The 27,164-nt window shown below is 49.5% G+C and overlaps 1 protein-coding gene and 1 long non-coding RNA gene across 2 annotated transcripts in view; one reads left to right on the forward strand and one right to left on the reverse strand.

The window, feature by feature from the left end:
* Positions 1 to 548: 548 nt before the first annotated feature.
* LOC142070623 (uncharacterized) overlaps positions 549 to 27,164 on the reverse strand; it is a 51,588-nt gene continuing 24,972 nt past the window's right edge. Inside the window, exon 2 of the long non-coding RNA XR_012666535.1 lies at positions 549 to 1,139. This is a non-coding gene — a long non-coding RNA (uncharacterized LOC142070623). The remainder of the gene's footprint in view (positions 1,140 to 27,164) is intronic.
* Positions 12,081 to 18,373, forward strand: TMEM139 (transmembrane protein 139). Its single transcript, XM_048821473.2, has 3 exons — positions 12,081 to 12,560; positions 15,067 to 15,375; positions 17,080 to 18,373. The coding sequence occupies exons 2-3, from the start codon at positions 15,128 to 15,130 to the stop codon at positions 17,489 to 17,491; spliced, it is 660 nt and encodes a 219-aa protein (XP_048677430.1). The 5' UTR covers positions 12,081 to 12,560; positions 15,067 to 15,127; the 3' UTR covers positions 17,492 to 18,373.

The following is a 27,164-nucleotide window of genomic DNA, read 5'->3' on the forward strand; positions in this document are numbered from 1 at the left end:
TAGCTCACGAAAGCTCATGCTCAAATAAATTGGTTAGTCTCTAAGGTGCCACAAGTACTCCTTTTCTTATAGTTATCCTTGGGGACCCAGCCTACCCCTTAATGCCCTGGCTCATGAAGCCGTACACAGGCACCCTGGACAGTAGTCAGGAGGTGTTCAACTTTAGGCTGAGCAAGTGCAGAATGGTGGTAGAATTTGCATTTGGATGTTTGAAAGTGCGCTGGTGCAGTTTACTGACTCGGTTAGATCTCAGCACAACCAATATTTCAATTGTAATTGCTGCTTGTTGTGTGCTCCACAATATCTGTGAGAGTAAGGGGGAGACATTTATGGCAGGGTGGGAGGTTGAGGCAACTTGCCTGGCGGCCAGTTTTGCACAGCCAGACAACAGGACAATTAGAAGAGTGCAGCAGGACGCGCTGCTCAGCAGAGAAGCTTTGAAAGCCAGTTTCATGACTTGCCAGGGTACGCTGTGAGAGTTGTGTTTGTTTCTCTTAAAGTTACCTGCCCCCTATGTATATATATGAAAGGAAATAAAGTCACAATGGTTTAAAACCCATTCTTTATTATTTGTTGCACAAAACATTGAGAGAAATCAGAAGCTAGATGCGGGAGGGGGTATTGGGTTGCGGGGTGGAGGAGAAAGGAAGGACAAATCCAGAAACGAAATCAAAATTTAGGATATGCCAGCTTTCTGCTGCTTGTGCAATCCTCTGGGGTTGACTGTGTGGGTCCCCATAGCCCCCCCCCCCATGTTCTTGGGTGTCTGGGTGAGGAGGCTATGGAATTTGGGGAGGAGGGAGGGCGGTTATTCAGGGGCTGCAGTGGCAGTCTGTGGTCTTGCTGCCTTTCCCGCATTAGATCCACCATACAGTGGAGCATGTCAGTTTGCTCCCCCATGAGCTTGACCATAGCATCCTGCCTGCTCTCATCACACACGTCCCTCCTCTCTTTGTATTCATGTAATGCTTTATGCGATTCTGCAATTGTTTGCCTCCACGCATTCAACTGGGCCCTATCAGTGCGGGAGGACTGCATGAGCTCGGCAAACATGTCATCCCGAGTTCATTTTTTCCGCCTTCTAATCTGGACCAGCCTCTGGGATGGAGTACATAGAGGCAGCGTTGAAACACTTGCACCTGTTGCGGGAGGAGAAAAAGGGAGGGTAGTATTTTAAAAGATACATTTTAGAGAACAAAGGGGACACTCTTTCTCAGTGAAACAGGCAATTCATAGTACACAGCACATGTTCTTTCTGTACAAGGTCTCATTTTGCCTCTTATGCTGAAGTGCCTGCCACTTTGGTGTGAGTAAGCTAACACATGCGGCTGGGCAACAGAATTCAGCTTGCAGGCAGTGGCCAGGCAACAGAATTCAGCATGCAGGCAGCCTGCGGGCTCTCTGGGATGATCGCTTCACACAACACCCTCCCCTCCCCGCACCCACTGCGGGGTTCCGATGAGGCTCTGAGCAGGGATGAGCCCTTTAAACTAAACGCGACCAGCCCAGCATGGCTGGGTTCCCTCCCGTCCCTCCCTGTGTGGCTCTGATCAAGCTCTCACTCACCAGAAGTGCCTTCTCCAGGGTCATGGTCCTGCTTTGGGCAGGGGGTTGGACTAGATGACCTCCTGAGGTCCCTTCCAACCCTGATATTCTATGATTCTATGTTTCTATGGTCCGGGACCATGCTTTGGGAGTGGGGTGAGGCTATTGGCTCCAGCGTTAAGAATAGTTCCTGGCTAGGGGGGAAAACGGATTCCCCACTTGCTGCCTATGCACTGTCCTCCTCCTCCTCCTCTTCGTCCTCCAAAAACTCATCCTCCTCACTCCATGTTACTCCCCCCTTGCAGGTGTCCACGGACAGTGGTGGGGTAGTGGTGTCGTCACCCCCCATAATTGCATGCAGCTCACGGTAGAAGTGGCATGTATGGGGCTGTGACCAGAGTGCCCGTTCACCTCCCTGGCTTTTTGGTACACTTGCCTGAGCTCCTTGATTTTTGTATGACATTGTTCTGTGTCCCTGGAGTAGCCTCTTTCCGTCATGGCCCTGGAGACTTTAGCGTACGTATTTGCATTTCTTTTTTTGGAAGGTAGTTCTGCCATAACAGATCTGTCTCCCCAACATACAATGAGATCCAGTACCTCCCGTTCAGAGCATGCTGGAGCTCATCTGCGAATCCAGGGCTGTGTGGTCTCTTGTGATGGTGGACTCTGCATGGTTGCCTGTGATGGTGGACTGTGCTGATGGTCACCTGTGCTGATGGTGACCAAACAGGAAATTCAAAAGTTCCCAGGGCTTTTACTGCCTGCCTGGCTAGTGCATCGGAGTTCAGAGTGTTGTCCAGAGCAGTCACAAGGGAGCATTCTGGGATAGCTCCCGGAGGCCAATATCGTCAAATTGCGTCCACAGTACCTGTAACTGCGATCTCAATTTTAGCGCTACTCCACTTGCCAAGGTGGAGTACAGAAATTGGAGTAAAGAGCCCTTTAAATCGAAAAAACTGGTTTGGTCGTGTGGACAGACAGTTTTATTTCGAGGTAACTAGGCTAATTCCGAAATAACTGCGTACTGTAGACCAGGCCTTAGTATTGCCAAATATGGAGTTTCAATTTCTAGCTGATATAATGTGGCCCATATCCATCCCCCACAGCACCTCTGGGCAGGGATGGTGTGTGATCCCGCAAACTAAAGAGATCTAGGCTAAATTCCAGCTCTGATAATGACATTCTACATTCCTAAAATCCCCCATCCTTTTTTATTCCCTGCCTTAAGCTGTTATTTACTGTTACTGTAAATTGTTAGATAGCTGTGGCATTCCACCCCAGAGGTGGCAGCATTTTAGGGGTGGGTGATTATGCTGGTACACATTGTTTGTAAAACAGTTTGGGATTCTTGTAACTGTAAGGGGATATTTATGTTATTTCTGACAGAGAAGAGACAGGACTTTTACGAATGCAAAAGCTATTCTGTTCGGGGCTGCAGGACACAGACAGACCTTGTAGTTCTCTCTGGCTCACAGGGTGACAAGGCAGCCTGTGCTGCCTAGTGTCACCACACTTGGGCCTGGTCTGCACCTAAATCTTAAAGAGACAAGGTGGGTAAGGTAATATCTTTTATTGGACCAACTTCTGTTGGTGAGAGAGGCAAGCTTTTGAGCTTACACAGAGCTGTTCTGCACAGAACTGAAGAAGAGCTCTGCATAAGCTCTAATGCTTGTCTTTCTCACCAACAGAAGTTGGTCCAATAAAAGATATTACCTCCCCCACCTTGTCTATATACTATCCTAGGACCAACATTGCTACAAGAACACCACATATACTTAAAACTTAGATTGACCTAGCTACATTGCTCAGGGCTGTAAAAAACTTCATGCCCAGTATGACATAACTATGCCGACGTAACCCCCACTGTAGACACAGCTTGGTTGACAGAAGAATTCTCCACTGTTCCACCTATGGCCTTTTGAGGGGCTGGATTTACCACTGCAGCAGAGAAACCCCTTTCATCACTGTAGTAAGTGTCTAGGCTACAGCAGCGTAGCTACAGCTGTGCCACTTTAGCACTTGTCATGTAGATATACCATGTGTCTCCCTTATCTGCTTTCTCCCTCCTCAATTAACCTTCCTTCTTCCTCCCCTACAATATTTCCTCCTGTTCTCTCGTTCCTCCCACAGTACTCTATTCTTCCTTCCTTTTGTACCATCTTCTAGCAAGGGGTCCCCTCCAGCTCTCCTGACACTGGTTCCCTGCTGTACTCCCAAATCCTCTTCTCCTACCTTGGCATCAGGTTTCCCCTCCATGCTCAGCACCACACTAATAGCTCCAGCCCAGCATCAGAAGCCAAGGCAACTGCAGCATTCTACCCAGGAGCAGCACACAGGCCCCAAAAGCTGGGTGCCTTTGTTTCACTAGGTGAGAAAGACCATTAGGTGTTGGTAGTCGGTGTCCCTAGACAGGAGTGAGGGATGTGGCCTGTGCAATTCATACAGCACCCAGCCAGTCTGCATATACCATATGGTACACTTAGAAGCACACCATTGTTCTGTTCAGAAAACCTGGCTCATAATCCATTGCAACTGATGTTATTTTAAACTGGGACCATGACACTATTATGATTAGTGCCTGAAGTGCCACAGACAGCTAAAAAATAATAAAAAGTAAAACAAAGGGAGTTTGTCTGGGTTGCAGAGATGTTAGATAGGAATGGGTGAATACCTGCTCAAGGGATTATTTTCCCACCAGTTCCTTTTCATTTTGGGATTCTGGCACAAATGTATTAGGGAAAAGTCCTATAGAATTTGACAGAAAATGGGATGCTTTTTATGGGTTTTCTGAACAGTCCTATAGAACTTAAATATTATTGTTCCTGCTCTAGAATTCTCATTGAGGGGTCATAAGAGCCTATGAAAGGATCTTATTCTCTTTTAAATCCTGTTGGATTTTAGAGTGGTGTCTGTAGAAGCTCACTGGTTTTATCCATATTCAGTTCTACTTGACTTTTCCCTGAGGGGAAGCCCCTCTCCAGTGTGCTCATGTTTGGCTCTACATTAAAATCCATATCTGTACATATCCCCTTCACCCTATGGTGCCACTGGGCTCTGATGGGTCATTATTAGGACCAACAGTGTTGCTAGCACTCATGATTTTATCACAAGTCTTGTGATATTTTGTGTTTTTCCTCTCTGAGAGCCCTGTTCCTGGAGCCCAGGGGTTACAAGAGAATCTCAGCTTTCATTAAAAGAAAAATGTTCTAGATTTCTTTGTTGTAGAGAAAAGCTTGAAAATGTGACCCAAATGCATCCTAGAGGCTAGGAAACCAGAATGCAAAGAAAAATAACTCAACACTCATTATTTTTGTAAAAATCTCACAATTTCGGGGCCATTTTCATGATTTTGGGGCCTAACTTGTGAATTTTGAATGCTTGGGGTGGATAAATACTGAGGATTCCTGGAAACCTTATATCTTGGTTAATTAGTTCCTTTTCAAGACCTGCAATCCTGGAGCAACTCCTCACCACAAATGCAACTCTGCATGTGCAGGCTTGAGGAATTCTGTTAGGAATGCAATGCTTCCATCTGTCCGAGCAATCTCTGCCTTTCTGCATATCCCCCAAACTGGCTAGGCTTCAGCAGCAGCAGTGCAGGTTTCCTCTGCAACACTAGAGCCCCTCCCAAGGTGCTTTAACCCTTATATAGTAGGAACATAGAGAATAGCTCTGTTTCCATGGCCTGACTTTGACCCTGACAAAAAGGGGCCAGGCAGCAACCAGAGAGGTGATGTGAGAGGTTTTTATGGTGTGTATACATAGTCCACAGGTTCTGGAGTGCGTCAGAGGACAGGGAGGAAGTTACCAGCTAGTAGGACAAAAGTGAATAGTCAGCCTCTGACAGGCTACAGCTCAAGCACAACTGACATTCCACATGCTTCTCTAAAGTGCTGAGGAATAGCATAATTTAGTTGGGACTCTGCCCCCCCCACCCCATTCACTCAGGATCGCCTAGAGGGAGCAGTACCACATCTGCCACCTCATCTGCTGCCCCATGGCTTATGTACACAGTGCACAACCATTCTCTGGATCATAAGCTGATAAGGAAAAGCAAGGTCACCTTCCCTCAGGGTGACTTGGCAGGACCTAGGAGAAAAGGGGTGGGGAGCAGCAGATGCAAAGGCACTGTGTTCCCAGAGCAGAGAATGTCCAGGATTTCAGCAGAACAGAGAGAAGGGAGCCAGACCCTCTGGACATGCATGGGTCCCATAGGTGGTTGCTCTGACTTTCTGTAATTTCTTTCTACATACCACCAGTGACATTAACCCTTCTAATTATACAGGTATTAATGGCATCATGGAATCTATGACATATGCCAGCAGCACCTCTCAAGGGAGCAGAGCAAGTTCCTCCAGACTGTTTTGATAAGAAAGCTTGCTGCAAAGAGCAGGTTAATTAATAGCAGTCTGGACAGGAGGCAAGGGAAAATTAGAAGATGAGAGGAAATAGAGAAGAGATGAATTACTAACCAGAGATTGAAAGAATAACTTAAAGACAGACAGATAGTGATACCATGAGCAAGAGAGAGAGAAGTAATAGTCTTGTCTACACTAAAGAAATGTGCGATCACTTGAGCATGACTCTACCACACTTGGAACCCTTTCAGTGTGTGGTCACCAACAGTTGATATGTGTATCAATTAGAGCTGATTCCAACAAGGCTAGCCATCATGTTAGTTTGTGCAATGCCAGTTTCAGTGTGGACAAAAATTGCAGACAGAATAGCATGTGGGGCAAACGCTGCTCCACATTGCTGAGGCAGTGTCATTGCTGAGGCGGTTTGCCTGCTCTTTTTGCTGCACTCCACTGTACACAGACCTGCCTGGCTGGATGCCACTTATCTGTACAAATAGCTCTGCACACACCATGGAAGTCAGCTGGAACCTCTGTCCACGATACGCAATTTCTTCTGCTATAATAGCACTTCCACCATGATCAACTTTGTTTTAGTCATGCTTTTGATTGCCATGAACGCATGTCTCAGACCAGACCTTTTTGTGAACAGGCTGCCAGCTGGCCAGCTGACATTTGGGCCCTGGGAAGAGGAGGAGATCCAGACCCAACTGAGCCTTGTAACTAGCAATATCCTGGCCAAGCTTAGTATAACCAGGACCAGCAAGCCAGGCTGTGAGAACAGTAAGTCCCTAAAGTACAATACAGCAAGGCCAAGAATAATCAGTCCAGCTCTGCATAGGAATTCTGCCCATTTTATGATTAACTTAAACAGTCCATCAGGACTCTCTTCTCATCCAGCCGGGAGTGCTTAGACAGCCCCAAAGTACCTTGAGATGTAGCCATGGGGGGGCCAGGAGCAGGGGAAAGAAAACACCTGCGGACCAAGGAGCCACATCAGGAGATGCCTAGTACGTTGCCACGGTTATAGGAATTCTGGGTGGGAGGAGAAGGGGAGATCGCAAGAGTGTATAGTGCAACCAAGCCAATTTATCAGAAAGAGGAGGAATCTGGGGATGATGGACCCTCTGCAGCAGGTATGTAGCTTTTTATTGTAAAATATATTAATGGGGACTGAGTTTGCTGACTTGGCGGGTGGGGTGAGGTGGAGATTTCCAGATTCCATGAACACTGCCAGTAGTGTCCATGAAAGAGTAGATATAGCTTCACATATGAGTAGAGGTGTCCATGTCTCCCCCTGCATATAACACCCTCTCCCTTCACGGTCACTGTACTAATCACCAGCAAGGCCTTTTCTTTCCCACCCATCCTGTCCCCTTTTAAATCCCCAGGTCTTGGAATTTCCATGGACTTCCCAATTTGGCTGTATGGTCCACTGTTCCCAGTCATGGTGATGTGACCAGCTCAGTGCACAGCATCTGGCTGAGCCATGCCACATTGTGAGACTCTAAATGGCAGACAAATGAGGAAAAATGCCAAAAGTAACACCAAAATCAGCATGTAAAGAGGCAAAAAATAGGAGGATTTTATTGCAAGAAATTATGTGTTGGCTATTATGGTCAAAATATTTACACTGCTTTGTATTTCTGAGTCCATATGCCAGCTGGCAGAAGCTACAGAAACATAAATGCTCAGACTGTGTATTTACAATTGCATTACAAACTGTCTTCCTCATGAATGCATGACAGTCCTATGACTGTCATAGAATATAAGGGTTGGAAGGGACCTCAGGAGGTCATCTAGTCCAACCCCCTGCTCAAAGCAGGACCAATCCCCAACTAAATCAGTCAGTCCTAAGAAGATTCACTCCAGCTATTTATGTAATTCCATTAATACTCTATATAGCAGATATTGATTAAACTGATGTACAAGTAACACAGGTCATGACTAGTGAGATAAAAACAACAATGCAGCAGAGATATCTATTAATTCTAGCCTTTATTTTACCCTGATCTTCAATGCCAATATCCAGAAATTTTTCATAAAACAAGTCGGCTTACTTCGCTATTACATTTTTAGGCAAGGCAAATTTCTCTCCACTTATCCCAAAATCTAATAAAGCCTCTCCTCCAACAACTAATGCCAATGTACCCAGCTTTTTAACTCTCTGACAGCTCCCTTCTTTCATTTGCTGAGATTCTTAATGGAGATATTTTCTAAGGTCCTGTTTGCTTCTAGTAACCAACCCCTTGTCGCCCCATTTGCAATGACCACCGCATGCATCCCACTCTCTTGCTTTTTCATTGCCTGCCTATTCTGCTATTGAATAAGCTCCCTCACCACCTCTTACTTTTTTAATTGGTGTATAAGGATTCTAATTGTATGTTGTCAAGGTTCCTTCCCCACTCTGAACTCTAGGGTACATATGTGGGGACCTGCATGAAAGACCCCCTAAGCTTATTCTTACCAGCTTAGGTTAAAAATTCCCCAAGGTACAAACTTTGCCTCGTCCTTGAACAGTATGCTGCCACCACCAAGCGTTTTAAACAAAGAACAGGGAAAGAGACCACTTGGAGACGTCTTCCCACAAAATATCCCCCCCAAGCCCTACACCTCCTTTTCTGGGGAAGGCTTGATAATAATCCTCACCAGGATTACACCTGTGTACACCTGTGTACAGGTGAACACAGACCCAAACCCTTGGATCTTAAGAACAATGAAAAATCAATCAAGTTCTTAAAAGAAGAATTTTAATTAAAGAAAAGGTAAAAGAATCACCTCTGTAAAATCAGGATGGTAAATACCTTACAGGGTAATCAGATTCCAAACATAGAGAATCCCTCTAGGCAAAATCTTAAATTACAAAAAGACACAAAAACAGGAATATACATTCCCTCCAGCACAGCTTATTTTATCAGCCATTAAACAAAAGAAAATCTAATGCATTTTCTAGCTAGATTACTTACTAACTTAACAGGAGTTGGAAGGCTTGCATTTCTGATCTGTTCCCAGCAAAAGCATCACACAGACGGACAGAACCTTTTGTTCCCCCCCTGCCCCTCCAGATTTGAAAGTATCTTGTCCCCTCATTGGTCATTTTGGGTCAGGTGCCAGTGAGGTTACCTTAGCTTCTTAACCCTTTACAGGTGAAAGGGTTTTGCCTCTGGCCTGGAGGGATTTTGTAGCACTGTATACAGAAAGGTGGTTACCCTTCCCTTTATATTTATGACATATGCCCTCTAAAGAATGAACAAAAGCATTTCTTTTATCTCATTGTTTTGGTATATCAAGGACTGTATGGGCAATTGCTCTGGTTATAACGCTGCTGTTTCCTGTTTCCCAGTACAGCGTCTATCCCAGATGGTGGGCCTTCTGGTAGGACAAGGCAGGCTGGTTCCTTGATCATGGCAGCCTAATCATTTTGAGGGCCTTCTCATAGAACTGCACATGGACATGAATAGGAACTCAGAGCAAACATACCCCCTTGAGGAGCACAGGTGATGGCCACTATCTTGGCCAGCACACTGGGGACTGAACTGGGATCTCAAGATGTAACAATAGTGAGTGGGCTGCTTCATTTAGAAGGAGAAATTAAAGTTGGATTCAGGTATTTCTTTGATGCAATCCATTTTCTTTACAAAGAACATAAAGGTGCTGTTTCCCTGAACACAGCAGGAATCAATATATTTGCTCACCGCACTAAGCCCCACATTAGCCAGCACTTAGCCCAAAATATCACTTTCTCTATGCTTTTGCTCAGGACCACATTCCAAGTGTTTGTTCTGGCTGTATCTTTGGCTTTCTGATGCTTCTCTTTCAGCTTCTCTGGTGTTTCTCTTTTTCTGCTTCTCTCTCATACACATAGGCACTTCGCTCCAAGCCAATCAAGCCCCTGCTCCTGAGTTTATTAGATCATAGAGGAACCCGATTGGGCTGTATAGTTCAGCTTCTACTGCAGCCTTGCACGTGGCTTTGTTTTGGGTAGAGGTCCCCATTATTTCAGCTATCTGGTTCCATAAAGAAACTTAATTGTTTCTTACATTTGTCAGGAATGAGGAGTTATTCTTACATCCACCAGTTTCAAAGAGGTTTAACCCAACCTATAACAATAACATTGCCGTTGTCCAAAGGGTTTTTATGGTGTCTACAGCCAGCATGCTAGTGTGTTAAAGTATATAACAAAGCATGTTTTTAACATAAAAGCATCCATGTACTTCGCACATCAAAATGCACAATACAGAAAGCAGATATGATAATGACAACCTTAATTGCTGAACAGTCACCACAGGTCTAGAGCCATTTCCAGCTCACATTCAGTCTCCAAAAAACACAATCCTGGACCTGCTTGGTGTATAGATGAATCTTCTTCTCACCAGGTTTGAGTAGACAAGACTGCACAAGCCATGGCACTAGGGAGTGTGCAGGGCCACTAATGTCATGGTTGTTCAGTGGGAAGAGAGTTCAACCTCATCCACTATTGAAAAGTCCAGAATTTGTGGAAATCCTGATATCATCCATTTTGTCTGGCTGCCCTACGTACATATCCATGAACATCCTGACACTGGCACCACAGGAGTTATAGCTCAGTGGTTTGAGCATTGGCCTGCTAAACCCAGGGCTGTGAGTTCAATCCTTGAGGGGCCATCTAGGGATGTGGGGCAAAAATTGGGGAGTGGCCCTGCTTTGAGCAGGGGGTTGGACTAGATGATCTCTGGAGGTCCCTTCCAACCCTGATATTCTATGATTCTATAGGACTTTGGGGAGCGTCACAAGGAATTATGGGAGTCTGAAGTCTTCTCCCATATTTTCCAACTTCCTGAGAATTCCAGAAGACCTTTCAAAATCTCCTAGAATCCATTACTTCTGGGAGCTGTGCCAGGAATTGTGGGATAAGCACCCAGAAAGCAGTATTACTGCATTACTGTAGAAGAGCAGTTGTGTACATGGGGGGCAAAATTCCAAATGGTCCATCACCCAAACCTGTACAGCTAGTGTGGGTGCAATGCCCTGTTGGTGCTTAGCAATGGTTCACTTCTCTAGTGAAGGCACAGCAGGGGAGATAGAGAGTCATCTCCAAGTTTTGTCTACAGTGCACATATTCACTGTGCTGACGTGGTTTCTGCAACAACGCTCACATTCGTTTATCCTTGCCTATACTGAAGCTAAACTGTATTCTAATACTGCACCTGTCCTTGACAATCATTGTCAATAATGCATCATTTCTGTGTTGTAAACAAGTCCAAGAAGTCATGTTCCACCAAGATTTTACTGTAGATGGAAACCTTGCAAAAAGTGTGCTAGAAACCAGCACCTGATTGTCCCTTCTTTACACTGATGTAAATCCATTTACTTCAATGGAGTTCTCCTACAGGTGTAAGTCAGAGGACAATCAGGCCTCAGTCCACAAAAACTAAAAGAGCTGAAAGTGGTTTAGCCCCATCTATGCTAGCAGCCAAAATGTTTTTTCAGCTCCAGTTGAAGGAAGTCCAAGGGGCAAACTATTGTTAACAATCATTGTCAACAATGACAGGTTTCAGAGTAACAGCAGGAGAGTGGGGTGGGGGGAGGTATTTTTTCATGCTTTGTGTGTATATAAAAAGATCTTCTACACTTTCCACAGTATGCATCCGATGAAGTGAGCTGTAGCTCACGAAAGCTTATGCTCAAATAAATTGGTTAGTCTCTAAGGTGCCACAAGTACTCCTTTTCTTATTGTCAACAATAGGACTGCTTCCTAGTACAGACAGACCCTTGCAACTGCCAGTTTCTGGAGGCCATTCATGTGGAAAATCCATGTTTGAGAGCTTATCATGATTTTTACTAAGGGTTCAAATGATCACTAGATTTGGGGAAGATTTCAATACAGGCCTCCCACTTATCTGTACTCCTCATCTCCAGATGTGTCTATGATAGCAGGAACTCCACTTCAGCCCTCTGGGAGTTAATAACCTGATTGTCTGCTTCTCCTCTTTTGTTCTTAAAGTCCAAAAGGGCATAAACTAGTATGTGAGACCCAGCAGCCAATGCGGGTACATAACTTACATTTTCATAGAGCTCATAGAAGTTTTATGTGTGGGCCATGATGCTTCTGGGCTGGGCCTGGACAGGGATCAGGGGCCTTTCTGCAGGGCAGGGAGAAAGAATAAAATCCTCACCGAGAAAGGAGAGAACGTATATTAGTAGAGGGAGGTGGGCCAGAAACACAGACACAAGCACACCCACACTACATACCCCGCCCTTTCCCCCAGCTAGCTTCCTGCTCTGCTAGGACAGAACAGCTAGGGAAAGAACGAGGAAGAGAAAAGAGGAGCGAGAAGGAGCACAGAAAAGAGGAGAGAAAAAAGAGAAAATAGATGATCATACAGAAGTGAAACTTTGGATTCAGTGCTTGGAAAAAGGAGGCCAAGCCACTGTAACAAGGTCTCGCTGTGGTTTGCTACCTTCCCACATTCACTGCTCACCAGCATATAAAGAGCTCCCTTGGGAGTGTGAAAGGAGTCAAGGGAAGAGAAGGGAGAGCTTTTGGTAGCGTCTCTTTCTCAGGTCAGGGAGAGGAAGGCAAGGAATATATTCAAAAGAGGCTTACAGATAGTTCCTTGGGATGAAGAGAGAAGGCAAGAGAATATATCGGCTGGTACTGGCTCCAGAAGGCTCTCTCTGGTGAGTGTATGCTGAAAGTGATGGCACAAAGGCTGCTGCAAAAGACTGTCTTGATGGAGGCAGCTGAAGAATGTGTGTCTGTGCGACTGCTGTGTGAATCAACGTGTATGAATGTGCATATGTGCTTGCAGGAGTTCAGATGTGCATAGGTATAACTGTATGTATACCACAGCTGTGTATTTGTCTATGGGGGAAGGGAGGTGTGTAAAAGAGAGTGTGAGTGCACACATAAGTAGGCTTACAGGGTTAGCCCCCACTGGAACAGTGCACATACTAGGTGCTTCAGAGAAAGGCAAATGTTATGAGGATATTCCCTCCTGATGTCTTGAAACATAAGATTTGATTAGCCCTAGTCTGGTTTGTACAACTATTAATGCTCACAATATCACCCATCCCTTTTTTAAATCTAGGCATGGCATTTGATACAATGTGTGTATGAACATTTGTTTGTGAGTGTGCCTATCTAAGTAAGAATACTTGAGAGTGTGCTTGGGAGTAGATGTGGTTGCCTATATTACTGTGTGTCTGTGGTATGTCTGGGTACATGCATGAACATGTCCATGTATGTGCCTGTTTGTGAATGTGTACATGCTTGTGTGGGTGTATTCACCTGCATGTGAATACATGTATGTGCAAGTGTATGCCTATGAAAGTATGTATGCAAATGTGTTTTTATATCTGTATATCTATCACAGAATCATAGAATATCAGGGTTGGAAGGGACCTCAGGAGGTCATCTAGTCCAACCCCCTGCTCAAAAGCAGGACCCATCCCCAATTAAATCATCCCAGCCAAGGCTTTGTCAAGCCTGACCTTAAAAACTTCTAAGGAAGGAGATTCCACCACCTCCCTAGGCAACGCATTCCAGTGTTTCACCACCCTCCTAGTGAAAAAGTTTTTCCTAATATCCAACCTAAACCTCCCCCACTGCATATCGTTTGTATGCGTGTGTGTTTGAAGCTGTGTGAATCTGTATAATCTGTGTGAATGCAAGAGTAAGCATTAAATAAAAAGAAATTTGATTTAAAAAATTTAAAAAGTTAAAAAATTTAAAAAATCCTGTGTAAGTCCAGGCAAATGTCCAGCACTGGTGTCTGTATGCCTATCACTTCTCTCCCTCTCTGTGTCACTATTTCTGTCTTTTTCCTGTTCTCTGTCCCTCTCTCCTTTCTCCCCAGCCTGAGTCTGGGATTTCTTAGGTATGCAGCTCCATTTCTAGTCTCAGGCTCTGCACTAGCAACATGGGAGGCAAGGGCCCTCTCTCTGTAGAATGTTCCTGGAACTGTCGTGTTTGCTAACAAAGTCTGCGTCGATCTTAGATAGGGACAGGGTGGCCTTAGAAGCAGCGTTCAATACAGCACTGACTTCACATAATGAGAGCATTCCCTAGCCTGGGATGAGCTTGTGGCTGGCCTATGGGACCAATGTTCACTAACACCATAAAGCAAGGAGAGGGCTCCCTCAGGTGTTTCCCTAGGATTGACCAATTGTTAGAGGAGACTTGTGCTAGTGTCAGACGATAGAGGGCGTCCTTGCACTGTAATTTTGCTGTGCTGTAAGTACTGACTCTGAGGTTTGCCTGCTCTATTCTTCTGAGTTTTCCCACTAAGCAGGGTAAAGGAGGGGACAACTCCTTACGTCTGGTCTTTGCTTCAGCACCAGAGGTCCCTGGTATTTGTGACATACAGGCTGCAACACAATGATAATCCCTGTCTCCTGCAACAAAGAAAAGATGACAGGGAGAGTCAACCAGGGAGTCAACTGGGGTACTTGGAACGTGGAGGTGGGAAAGAGCCAGCCAACAGGAAGGAATTTGGAGGGGCCACAGTGCATCTAAAATAAACCCCAAGATTTGTGCTGAGTTTTGCCTGTGTGCTGGAATCAAAGCTGAGTCTGGTCACAGCCATAGGGTATGCATAGAGCCCTGCAAATCTGGAGATATCTACTTTATATCTGCAGATATGTACATCTGTGGATGTGGATATCCACAGACCATTTTTTGTGGATTGCAGATCAGATGTGGATACAAATTATGTAGCCACACAGGGCTCTAGGTATATGGCTGCATGTTGCACATTATTTGACAACAGACGCTTATGCTCAGGCAACTGATATTCCTGTGTTCAAGGATTCAAGTGTGTACATGCCACATTCCATTATCTTTTGTTACTCCATTGGTTTGCCTGTCATTTGTTTTATATATGCCCTCATGGGAGAGTATTTGCATGTCTGTATGTGTACATTTGTCCACACTAATTTCCTCATATTTGTGCATGTTGACCTGTAGACATGTTTGCATATGCGTATCCTACATTTGGTGTGTATTTGCATAAGCATGTCCTCATGGTGATGTGTATTGATATTGACATCTATTTATATACCTGTGTCCCTGTGTTGTGCATGTGCATGTTCTTGTGGTGGCATGTATTTGCACAGGCATGCACCCATGTTGACATGTTTTGTGGTCTCATGTTTTATGTTCAAAACCCCTCCATATCTTCCACAGATCTCTGTTTCCCCAGCTGCCCAGCCTTCTCCCACTGCCTGCCATCACCATCCACATCACCATGTGGGTAGAGTCACATTGGAGAGGCATCCGCCAAGCTCTGTTGTTTGTCTTCACTGCTGCACTTCTCACTGGGGTCACCATGCTGGCTATCTCCTCTACCATCAACCCAGTGGGATTCTTCTTCCTGGGGGTGGGGGGCATGTGCCTGATTGGCTACCTGCTGAGTGTGTTTGTGGAATGCTTCCTGAAGCATCGGCACCCACAGGATACAAATCAGGCAGCCACAAGGAGGCAGAGCCAGGCAGGGTAAGCAACTATATCTATTACTTCCCTTTATTTACTCCTTCCTTCAGCCACAACCATTTTAATCTTTCCCTTTCCTCATCCTTCTGCTACCCTTCTCCCAAGAGGCAAAAGTCAAAGTCCATTCCAGGAGGCACAGTAATCTCTTCTCCTCCCATATGGAGGTTCCCAAAGTCACAGGATTTTAGAAATGTAGGACTAGAAGGGCCCTCTAGAGCAGTGTTTCCCATTTTTTTTTATACCAGGTACTGGTTTGCTGCCTTCCTAAACTGTGTCAGGGAGATCTCAGGGACTGGCGCTGGTCCATGGACCAGTCGTTGAGAAACACTCCTTTAGAAGTCATCTTGTCCATCCTCCTGTTAAGACTGGGCTAAGTATTTTTTACAACACAGATATCACATTCATGGTATTCCCTTCACTGACTCGGAGCCCATTTCAGAGGCCACATAGATCCAGCCCAGTTTTCTCTGCCCCTCAGTAATCCTGTCTTACCCCAACCTTCCCTGCAACGCTTTCCTGAATGCTAGCATCACTAATGAGCCAGAACAGAACAACTACTATCTTGCAACAAAATGAGCCACACAAGATAGGAGATAGAAATAGCTGGGGAAATGCTATGGTATGGTATATGCTCAGCTGGGTTTCTGCTGCTCGCTTCTCCAAACCTCATCTCCAGGGCAATTATTCCCTAGAAAAGTAGTCTCTAATTTTTGGTGCCTCTGTGTTTTGACTGTCCAACTTGAGACACACAGGGATTGAATTTGAGAGGCGTTGAACACCCACAACTCCTATTGGCTTCAATTAGAGTTGTAGGTGCTGAGCACCTACATAAATTAGACCCAAATTGTCTATAATTAGACACCCAAAAATAGAGTCCACACAGGGCCTTAAGTTCTCTGTACCTCAGTTTCCCCTATCTGTAAAATGGAGATAAGAAGTTACCCATCTTGGTAAAATACTTTCAGATCCTCATATGCTGTATAAGAGGAAAAGATTATTTATTATTAGAAAGGCAACATATTAAAAACTGATTTAAATATTTTTTTAGATATTTGTTCGTTGCCGCTGCCTATTCTGGAGGCAAATAGCTCATGAGAGTTAAAAAAAAAGATTAGATATTATTAGGAAGAACTGCATCTACAATGTTGTTACCTAGGATAAAAATGACAAGGGCTGTCAGTTCTCCTGACAGATACCCGTTAACTCTACATGGAATAGAAATTTCTTATTTTCCTTACTCTTTGTCTTCAAAAAACCCACCACTGCCAGTCTGATATAGTACGGTAGAGCTAAAAGGTGCAGTGTTTTTTCTCCCTATTAATTGATTTCAAATGTTGGCAGATCTGCTATGTCTGCTAAACTGAGCACCAGTTGATGGGTCAGGAGGAAACCAGACTAGATAGATTAGTATGATCCATTGTGGCAAGTGTTGGAATACCAGGCTAGATGAACCATTGTTTGGATCCTGCACAACAGGAGGTGGGATATTGAATTATATGAACCAGTGTTCTGATTTAGAGTGGCAGAACATGGCATACAGGACCATATGGACTAATGATCTGAGAACTGCTGACCTGTTGAGCTATTGTCTGTTGCATGGCCCCCATTCTGGAGGACTCAGATCCCCTCCCTCATGGGTTTATCTCTGTGTAGAGTATAAACATCACAATGTCCTATTTAGTCAATGTCCCTATCTTTTGTGTGTAGGGTGAATGCTGCCTATGAAGCACCAGCCTATGAGGAGGTGGTGACAATGACACCAGCCCCAACAGTCTGGACGATCACCTCCAATTCAGGCACAGTGCCCTCAACAGTGGGGGAGCCCCCACCATACAGTGTGGTCATTGAGCCGCCCAGCATGGCAGAAACTGGGGCGGAGACCTTCAGCATCTCAGTGGCATCAGGCATCAGGCGTGCCTCTGAGACAGACGCAGGCTCCAGGTTGCACCTTAGGTTGGTGCTGCCCCCGAGGATGCAGCGCTTTGTCTCAGATATCCATGACGTCAAAGGTGTTGAAGAGAGGCTGGAGCGGCTGGAGCCACTCACCCCACCACCTGCTTATGAGAGTCCCACTGATGATGATGTCTTTGCAGAAGCTTTCCAACCCTCAAGACAATGATTAAAAACAGACAGAGCCTGCTTGTTGTGGATGAGGCACAAAACCTATCTAGTATCACCACAAACTGGAGAAAGGGGGTCAGTGCTGCGGGCCATGTCATGGAAGCACCAAAGGGTCCACAATGGAGGATGTGGGGCAAAGATGGAACATTGAGCCCACATATTTGCCAACATCCTGGATCATTCCTTAGATTTCATGCTGTCTTGGCATCTTCCTCAGAAATTAAGTTTTGGGTTTTTCCAGAAACAATACAATAACTGATGGGCTGTGAGTTAGAAACTATCCCTTAAAGTGGGTTGTTCAGAACCAGGGTAGTCTTAGATGAGAAACAGAAATGAGTGACTACTCACCAGCAGGTACCAAAGACATTAACGGCCTTGCAGAGACAGCCCTACATTTTATAGGGTCCTACACTACACAGAGTCCCTGTCTGTCTGCATCCCCTCCTGAAAAGCTATTTATGGGACCCCACAGATTCCTTTGCCTTCTCTCCATAGAGCCAAAAGGTGGAGAAGAAACACAACTGTCTTAAAGGAAGCTAGGAGAAGGAATTAAGGGACTTAACTGTCTGCCATGGACTGCTGGGACCAGAATCAGATGGGTCTGTGCATGTGGAACTGATTGCAAAAAGTGAAGGCCACAGCCCAGTGCAGCTGCATCAGTTGCAGGAGCCCAAGTTGCCCTGCATCCTTGGAGAATAACCAGAAATCTAGGTTCCAACTTACTACAGTCTTGAATTTATATATTTTTTTAAACTTGTATTTTTAGTGCTGTTGATTTATGATTTTTTAAAAATACAATTAAGTGTGTTTCAGCCAAAGCTTCACTTCCCAGTGACTTATTAAATATTACTGGTATTACAGTAATGGCTACATGTTCCAACCAAGATCAGAACCTCATTGTGCTAGGCAGTGATAAACAGATAGTAAAGGACAGTTGCTGTCCCAAACAACTTACAAGACAATGGATAGGAAGAAAAAAGTGTGTGTGACACCTTACATGGCAGTCTCTTTTGGCGTTGAAATATATTAATTTTGTTTCCCATAGAGGCACTATTGCAGAGAGAGAGAGAGAGAGAGAGAAGTAGTACTCTTCATACTTAAAACAGTAGCAGGTCTACCACTCCTTGAACCACATTAGAACTTCTGCAATAAAGCTTTTGATTCTACTGGAATCCTTTGCATGTTCAAAACAATACTGCAATGGACCCTCTTGACAGAAGGGGCATAGAGAGACAAAGAATGAAGCAGTATGATCTAGAACAAGAAGCCCAGATGCACACTGCAAAGCACAGTGGACTAAAGGAATGAACCCTAGATCAGAGAATGGAGGTATCATAGCCAGCAGCAGGGGTGGGGTGAGCATACATCCAGTTTTGGCTGGGACAGTCCCTTTTTTAAGCCCAGTCCCGGCCCCCCAAGGGGCTGTAGTTGAAGCAGCTGCAGCAACCAAGGGTGGGGAGGTCCAGCAGCCGACCAGCAACCAGATAGCAGAGAAGGAGGGGGTGGTGTCTGGCCCAGCCAGGGGGGAGCAGCTGGAGCAGAAACAGCAGCAGCAGGGAGAGCCCATGGCCTAGCAGCAGCACCAGCAACAGGAGCAGAAGCCCTCTCTCTCCTTTCTCCCTCCAGGCCAGAGGGCAGCAGGAGGGTGATCCTATTGGGATCCAGGAAGTGGGCAGGTAAAGCCCTCCCACTGCTAAAGGATCCCCCCCAGCCTAAGAGTGGGGTCCACAGGACCTGGAAACCAAATGGTTATGGGGGTCAACTAATGAAATAACAGGGATAGGAGTGCGATTGAAGGGACAAATGAAGGGAACCAGATGGGGACACCGAGCAGAGAACCCCGGACAGCGCCTACTGCTCCTCGAAGGCATCAAGGGAGTCAGTGGATGGCACCCAGAGGAACTCTGCCCGGATACGTGAACGGATGGAGGATTGGAAATAGGCCCCACAGTCACAGGAGACTCCATCAGCCAACCTCCTCACGCTGGTTTTATAGATGGCCGTTTTAGCCAGGGCCAGGAGGAGGTTGACCAGGAGGTCCTGTGACTTTGTGGGGCCATGGATAGGGAGTGCATAAATAAGAAGGTGAGGGGAAAAGTGCAACCAAAATCTTAACAAAATGTCTAAGAGGAGCCGGAATAGGGGCTGCAGCCTGGTGTACTCCAGGTAAATGTGTGCCAGGGTTTCCCTCATGCTGCAAAAGAGGCAGGTGTCTGGGATAGGGGTAAACTGTGCCAAGTACACGCCCGTGCTCACAGCCCCGTGAAGGAGCTGCCAACTAATATCCCTGGCGGGCCTCGGGACCAAGGTGGAGTAAAGGCTGGCCCAGGGACAGGAGGCCTAACGACAGACCATCCCTACACCTGAGCTCCAAGAGGTCCCGGACCACATACAGGTTGTCAAAGATGGTGTGGCCCAGGATGGTGTAGGTCTGGTCTCGGTGGACCATGTCCGCCACCATGGACCCTAGCTGCAGCGAGATGGCTTTTGCTACGATTTTGTAGTCCATGCTAAGGAGCGAGACGGGACGCCAATTTCGTAAATCACGGAGGTACCCCTTCTTCGGCAGTAAGGTGAGCACGGCTCGCCTGTACGAAAGAGGGAGGACCTTGCTCTGCACGGACTCGGCCCAGATGGTGACTAGGTCTGGCCTGAGGACATCCCAGAACATGCGGTAGAACTCCACGGTCAGCCCATCCATGCCCAGAGATTTATTGGTGGGCATGCAACAGAGGCTTCTGAGAACTTGGCCAGAGTGAGAGGCAGCTCTAGCTGGTCTCGGTCACCCGCTTACTGTAGGGAGTTTGTCCCAGAGCACTCTGCAAGTGTTAGGATTGGTCGGATCCCGGGAGAAAAGGCCTGCGTAGAAGGCCCTGGCTCTCCCGCACATCTCCACTGGATCCGTGAGGGGGGGTGCCATCCTCTGCCAGAAGGTAAGTGACATACTTCTTGGCCCCCCTCCTTTTCTACGGGGCATGGATCATGGCTCCCACTTCCTCTATCTCCCGAAGGAGACGGATGTGGGATTGAACAAAGGTGCCTGGGGCCCGATGGTCTTTGAGGGCCCGGAGCTCCTCCCGCTTCTCCCGGAACGCTCCGCAGAGGGATGGATCCTCGGGGCTGGCGGTCAGATGCCTCTCCAGCTCTAAGTCCTCCTGTTCCAACTGCTCTATCGCCGCATCCCTCTGTCAGCTGGCGCCCCGGGTGTAGTCATGGCAGAAGAGCCGGGCTCGCACCTTCCCCAGGTCCCACCACCGTCGTGCCAAGGAATAGACACACCGCTGCCCTTGCCAGGCCAGCCAGAACTCCTGGAAGGATGCCACGAAGCCCAAATCCTCCAACGAGCTGTTGTTGAAATGCCAATAGGCCAGCCCCGGCCTCTCTGATCATCATTTAACCACCGGAGAACGGGGCCGGCTGGATTCTGGAGGAGTGGGCCTGTGAAAGGTGAAAATATGATAAATAGATGTGGTCCAATCGGGAGTGGCGCGAGCAATGGGCCTCCACCCGGACAAAGGTGAACGTCGAGATGTTGTCCAGGTGGTGGTCACACCAGATGTCCACCAGGGAGTGAAGTCTGACAATCTCCCGGAGGACGTCTGCGGTGGCCAGGCACTGCTCGGTCCCTGAGCAGTCCCACTCCTCGAGGGTGTTAAAGTCCCTGCCCAGGACCAGGCACTCACGAGGATCCAAGGTGCCAAGGAAGGCGGACACCTGCTGATAGAAACGCAGCCGCTCCGGGCTCGATGTCAGGGCAGAGACGTTGACGAGATTGATCACAAGCCCCTCCATACAGATCCAGAGGTGCAGCAGGAAACCCGGCACAGTCTCGGAGACCCCCAGCACCTCAGGCTGTAGGTCGGGAGAGAACAGGGTTGCCACTCCAGCTGTACGAACTGTGAGATGGCTAAAGTACACCCTGTCCCCCCATTCCAGCTGCCAGCTGCCTTCGGCAGCCGGACCCATATGGGTCTCCTGCAGAAAAACCACAGAGTACCCCCACTCCCGAAGGAAGGAGAGCACCTGGCTCCTGCGGAAACCCATCCTACAGCCCCAAGTGTTCAATGTTACGAAGATGATAGGTGCCATGAGGAGGGCTTGGGGGGGATCCTTGCCGGCAGGATCGCTCATGGCCCCCGTCGGGCCGTGCAGCACACCGTGACCTACCCTTTAGGTGAGTAAGGAGTCACGGAAGAGGCGGACCCGCTGGTAGGCTGCGGCGGCCTGCTTCCCGGTCCTTTTACCCTCCCCCATGAGGGCCCTTGCGGCCCAGAGGATTTGATGAACCCTGGGGGCCAGGGGAGGGGCATCTGCAGAGCTGGCGGAGGGAGCAGCGGGGAGGGCCGCGGCTGTGGGGGCAGTCACTGCCATGGAGGGCCTGGTCTTTTTGGTGGGGCCCTTCCCCTTCTTCTTACCCTGGCCCTTCCTGCTGGCTGGGGGAGCTCCCCCAGAATCTGAGGGGGCAAGGGATGTGGCAGCAGCAGAGGTCACCCTGTTGCCTGCTGCTGCTGATGCCCCAGCTGGGGCAGTAGCACATGGTTTGGCAGCGGTGGTTGAGGTAGAGGCTTGGGGGGGTGACGGAGGGGCAGGTGGGGGAGTGGCAGCTGGGTCTGCTGGAGGGGTCCAACCCGCCTTGTCCCCTGCAATAATGAGCGGGGAGGGAGGGGAAACACCGGAGAGAGGAGGGGAAAGGGTAAGGCGGTTGACCACTCCTCCCCGCTAGGCTGCAGGGAGGGGAGGAGGGCGTCAAAAGGGGTGGACTGGATGGGGGGAGGCAATCAAGGGCTAGGGGTCAGTTACTGACACGGGGTGGGATTCAGGCTCCTCTAGCTGCACTAGGGAATGGGGGAAATACAACAGCATTGGGGGGGTGTAGTGAAAGAGGTTCAAACTAAAATGGGGAGGGGCACAAGCGCATGGGAGGGGGCATGGGTACATGGAGCAAGGGGCTAAGCAGGCTGGAGGTAGGACAGGGAATCCAAGGGGCTAGCTTCAGAGGCTGGGGTGAGGCAAACAAACAAAAGCTGCAGAGGGAAAAGGGCGGGGCAGGCAAACAAACTGAAGCTAGTAAGGGGGGCTGGGGCAAAGGGGAGGGGCAAAAGGCTGCTAGGGGCAAATGGGGCAGGTAGCAAGGGGCAAAGCTGTGGGAGGAGGTCAGTTCAAAGGGGGGCACATGCGCCCACATGCAAAAAAAGAGTCCTCGTTTGGGCTGGCTGCTGCTTCTGGCCCAAATGGTGGAAGCAGGGCATGGCAAGCCAAGCAAGCAGCTGAGTCCAGAGGCAGGAGCTGAGGCAGATGGTAAACAGCCAGTGGGGGCGGTGGAGGGGGTAGCAGTGGTGGTGGGGGGACAACACAGATGGATTGGGGGGCAGGCTCCATGCCACACCCACTGTGTCCCCACAAACACAGTCAAAACCCCCACCACAAGAGCACAGTTCAAAAGTTACTCAGTCCAGGGTTGGAAAGCCCCCTCCACGGTGGTCTGCAGAGCCTCTGCGTGGTCCCCCACTGGTAGATGGTCCTCTTCGTTCTCCTCCCTGAGGATCCAGCAGCTTCTTGGCAGCAAGCTCCTCAGCAGTAGCTCCAGCAACTCCAGGTGGCAGTGCAGGCAGGCAGAAAGGACCCCTCTTAGGTGGTGGTGGTGGTGATGGTGGTGTCTGCAGCAGCAACAGCTGGGGCCCCTCACTCCCCTCCTCTGGGTAGTGGGCCAGCATCCCCCCCCCCAACGGGCTGTAGTTGGAGCAGTAGCAGCAACCAAGGGTGTGTGGGGGGGGTCCAGCAGCTGACCAGCAACCAGGTAGCAGAGAAGGAGGGGGTTGTGTCTGGCCCAGCGGGGGGGGGGGGGGGGGGGAAGCAGCTGGAGAAACAGCCCTATTGGGATCTGGGAAGTGGGCAGGCAAAGCCCATCCACTGCTAAAGGATCTCCCCCCAGCCTAAGAGGGGGATCCACAGGACCTGGATACCAAATGATTATGGGGGACAACTAATGAAATAACAGGGACAGGAGTGTGGTCAAAGGGTCAAACGAAGGGAACCGGACGGGGACACCGAGCAGAGAACCCCGGACAGCGCCCACTGCTCCTCAAAGGCATCAAGGGAGTCAGTGGACGCCGCCCAGAGGAACTCTGCCTGGATACATGAATGGACCGAGGATCGGAAATAGGCCCCACAGTCACAGGAGACTCCATCGGCCTCCTCACTCTGGTTTTATAGATGGTCATTTTAGCTAGGGCCAGGAGGAGGATGACCAGGAGGTCCTGTGACTTTGTGGGGCCATGGATAAGGAGTGCATAAATAAGGTGTGGGGAGAAGTGCAACCAAAAACGTAATAAAATATTTGTGAGGAGCTGGAATAGGGGCTGCAGCCTGGCACACTCCAGATATATGTGTGCCAGGGTTTCCCTCACGCCGCAAAGGGGGCAGGTGTCTGGGATAGAGGTGAACCGCGCCAAGAACACGCCCGTGCTCATGGCTCCGTGAAGGAGCCGCCAACTGATATCCCCGGTGGGCCTCGGGACCAAGGTGGAATATAGGCTGGCCCACCGGGGCTCCTAACCCTCCAAAGGTGGCAGGAGGTCCCGCCATTTTGTATCAGGGTGGGACACCAGGGTGAGGGCGTGTAGGTTGTGGAGTATGAGCATGTATAGATGTTTCCTTGGCATGGTTTGGAAACAGATCGGCTGCAGCTTGTGCAGCTGGCTCATAGTGAAGGGGTGAGCGAGTCGGTTGGGTCCACAGGGCAGGGGCCCAATTAAAAGGTCCGGCGGGCCTGGGGTAGAGGGTATGTGGGGCGCGCTCTCGTGCAGGACCCGGTTGAGGTAAACCTGAGCAGCGGGCGGCAAAGCAGCCTTCACCTCCTGAAGTACGCGCTGGGGAGTATGAGGTCTGGAGAGCCCCATGCGCTGAGCAAGTGTCAGGGGATGCAGCCAGTCTCCCCGGTTGTAGTCGAGGTCTCCGACTCTTGTGACTTCTGCCAGGACCAACCTCTGGCGCACGAGGGGGACTCTGCCGCCTGCATGCGAGCCTGGGGGTTGTGTAGCAGGGGCTTCGTGAGGAGATCTGCCCCCATCGGTGGCCGCCACGGACCTGGTCGTTGAAAACAGTTTCCAGGTCCGGAGGAGGTCCTGGTAGAAGACCGGCAGCATGGAGAGGTCTCGCGGAAGACCTCTCGGATGGAGATAAAGGAGCTGCTGGTCGTATCGGAGCTCTCGGAAACAGTGCAGGAAGGCGTGCACCAGTATGCTCCACGCCTGAGTATTCAGACATTTCAGGCCCTGCCCTCCCTCCTCCAGGAGTAGATGGAGAGCCCCTGCAGGGATCCAGTGCAGTCCTGACCAGAAGAACTCCAGAATTGATGTCCGGAGGGTGGCCAGGAAACCCGGGGCCAGGACCAGGGTGTTGAGCCGGCACCAGAGCATGGACAGGACTAGTTGATTAAGCACCAGTGCTCTCCCTCAAAGGAAGAGGCACTGGAGTAGTCCTGTCCATTTCTGGAGCCACTCTATCACCCCGCCCTCTAAATTTTGCCAGTTCTCCGGTGGAGAGGGATGTGTGGCAGAAAGGTAAATGCCGAGATAGAGCAGTGGGCCCACGCTCCACCGGATGGCCTGACGCGCGGGTGGGAGGGAGCTCACCTGCCAGCCGTCCCCGACCACCAGGCTAGAGCTCTTGACCCAGTTGACCTGGGCGGAGGAGGCTGCCGAATAGATGGCCTAGCAAGCCTCCACCTGTGCCAAGTCGACCGGGTCCTGGACCACGAGGAGCACGTCATCGGCATACGCCGACAGGACCAGCCGCAGCTCCCACAGCTCCTGTCAACCTCCTTTGGAGGAGACAGAGGAAGGGCTCAATCGACAGAGCATACAGCTGGCCCGAGAGGGGGCACCCCTGCTGTACTCCTCGCCCGAAGATGACCGGTTCGGTCAGGGTCCAGTTGAGCCTGACCAGACACTCTGCGGAGGTGTACAGCACCTGGAGAAAACCCACAAACTGGGTTCCGAAGCCAAATGCTTGCAGAGTGTTCAGGAGATACCCGTGATCCACCCTGTGGAACGCCTTCTCCTGATCCAAGGACAGGAGAGTGAATGACAGACCATCCCTACACCCGAGTTCTAAAAGGTCCTGGACCAGATATAGGTTGTCAAAGATGCTGCAGCCTGGGATGGTGTAGGTCTGGTCTGGGTGGACCACGTCTGCCACCACAGACCCTAGCCGCAGTGAGATTGCTTTTGCCATGACTTTGTAGTCCGTGCCGAGGAGAGAGACGGGATGCCAATTTCGTAAATCGCGGAGGTCCCCCTTCTTTGGCAATAAGGTGAGCATGGCTCGCCTGCACGAAAGAGGGAGGACCCTGCTCTGCAAAGACTCGGCCCAGACGGTGACTAGGTCGGGGCCGAGGATGTCCCAGAACATGCGGTAGAACTCCACGGTCAGCCCGTCCATGCCCGGAGATTTATTGGTGGGCATGCAATGGAGGGCTTCCGAGAACTCGGCCAGAGTGAGACCGTAGGGAGCTCCTCCCAGAGCACTCTGCAAGCGTTAGGATCAGTTGGATCTGGGGAGAAAAGGCTTGCGTAGAAGGCTCTTGCCCTCCCGCACATCTCCACTGGATCCGTGAGGGGGGTGCTGTCTTCTGCCAGAAGGCAGGTGATGTGTTTCTGGCCCCCCTCCTTTTCTCCAGGGCGTAGAAGAAGCGGGAGCCACGATCCATCTCCCGAAGGAGGTGGATGCGGGATTGAACAAAGGCACCCCGGGCCCGATGGTCCTCGAGGGCCCGGAGCTCCTCCCAGCACGCTCCGCAGAGGGGCGGATCCTCGGGGCTGGTGGCCAGACGCCTCTCCAGCTCTAAGTCCTCCTGTTCCAACTGCTCTATCGCCACATCTCTCTGTCGGCTGGCGCACCTCGGGCCATAGGTCAGGGGAGAACAGGGTCGCCACTCCAGCTGTACGAACTGTGAGATGGCTAAAGTAGACCCTGTCCCCCCAGTCCAGCTACCAGCTGTCTTCGGCGGTCAGATCCATATGGGTCTCCTGCAGGAAAACCACAGAGTACCCCCCTCCCGAAGGAAGGAGAGCACCTGGGACCTGCGGAGACCCATCCTATAGCCCCGGGTGTTCAATGTTGCGATGGTGAGAGGTGCCATGAGGAGGGCTGGGGGGATCCGCACCGGCAGGGACGCTTGCGGCTCCCGATGGGCCGCGCAACAGCCCGTGAGCTACCCTGTAAGTGAGTAAGGAGTCACGGAAGAGGCAGACCCGCCAGTAGGCCGCAGCACCCTGCTTCCTGGTCCTTTTACCCTCCCCCATGAGGGACCTCGCGGCCCAGAGGGTTTGATGAAAGTCCCCCCCATCGCTGGAGAGCAAGCTGTACCTTGTTGTGGGAGCCACGGACATCTTCTAAAAACTCCTGCAACTCTTCTTGCAGCGCATGGGGGGTTGGGGTTACGGTCTCCTGGTTATTCCCAGACATGGACCTTGGTACAGCCCCGTGGCCCACCAAGACAGGCAGACATGGTGCGGACCCCCAACATGGTGCCTGATGGACTGGTGCCATTTGGCCTGCCTTGAACCTTGGGGCAATAAGGATAGCAGCTCCTAGTGGGTCGGGACAGGTAAACACAAAGGCTGCTCCCTGGGGGTCATCTCCTGGAAAAGGGAAGGAGACAGCCCCAG

This window comes from Caretta caretta, chromosome 1, assembly GCF_965140235.1.
Source record: "Caretta caretta isolate rCarCar2 chromosome 1, rCarCar1.hap1, whole genome shotgun sequence".
In the NCBI taxonomy this organism is placed as follows: domain Eukaryota; kingdom Metazoa; phylum Chordata; order Testudines; family Cheloniidae; genus Caretta; species Caretta caretta.

Excerpts from the sequence above, each read along its gene's own strand:
- TMEM139 (XM_048821473.2), top strand. The coding sequence starts at position 15,128 with ATGTGGGTAGAGTCACATTGGAGAGGCATCCGCCAAGCTCTGTTGTTT. Across the intron at positions 15,376-17,079 it reads AGGAGGCAGAGCCAGGCAGG|GGTGAATGCTGCCTATGAAG; the intron begins GTAAGCAACTAT and ends TTTTGTGTGTAG.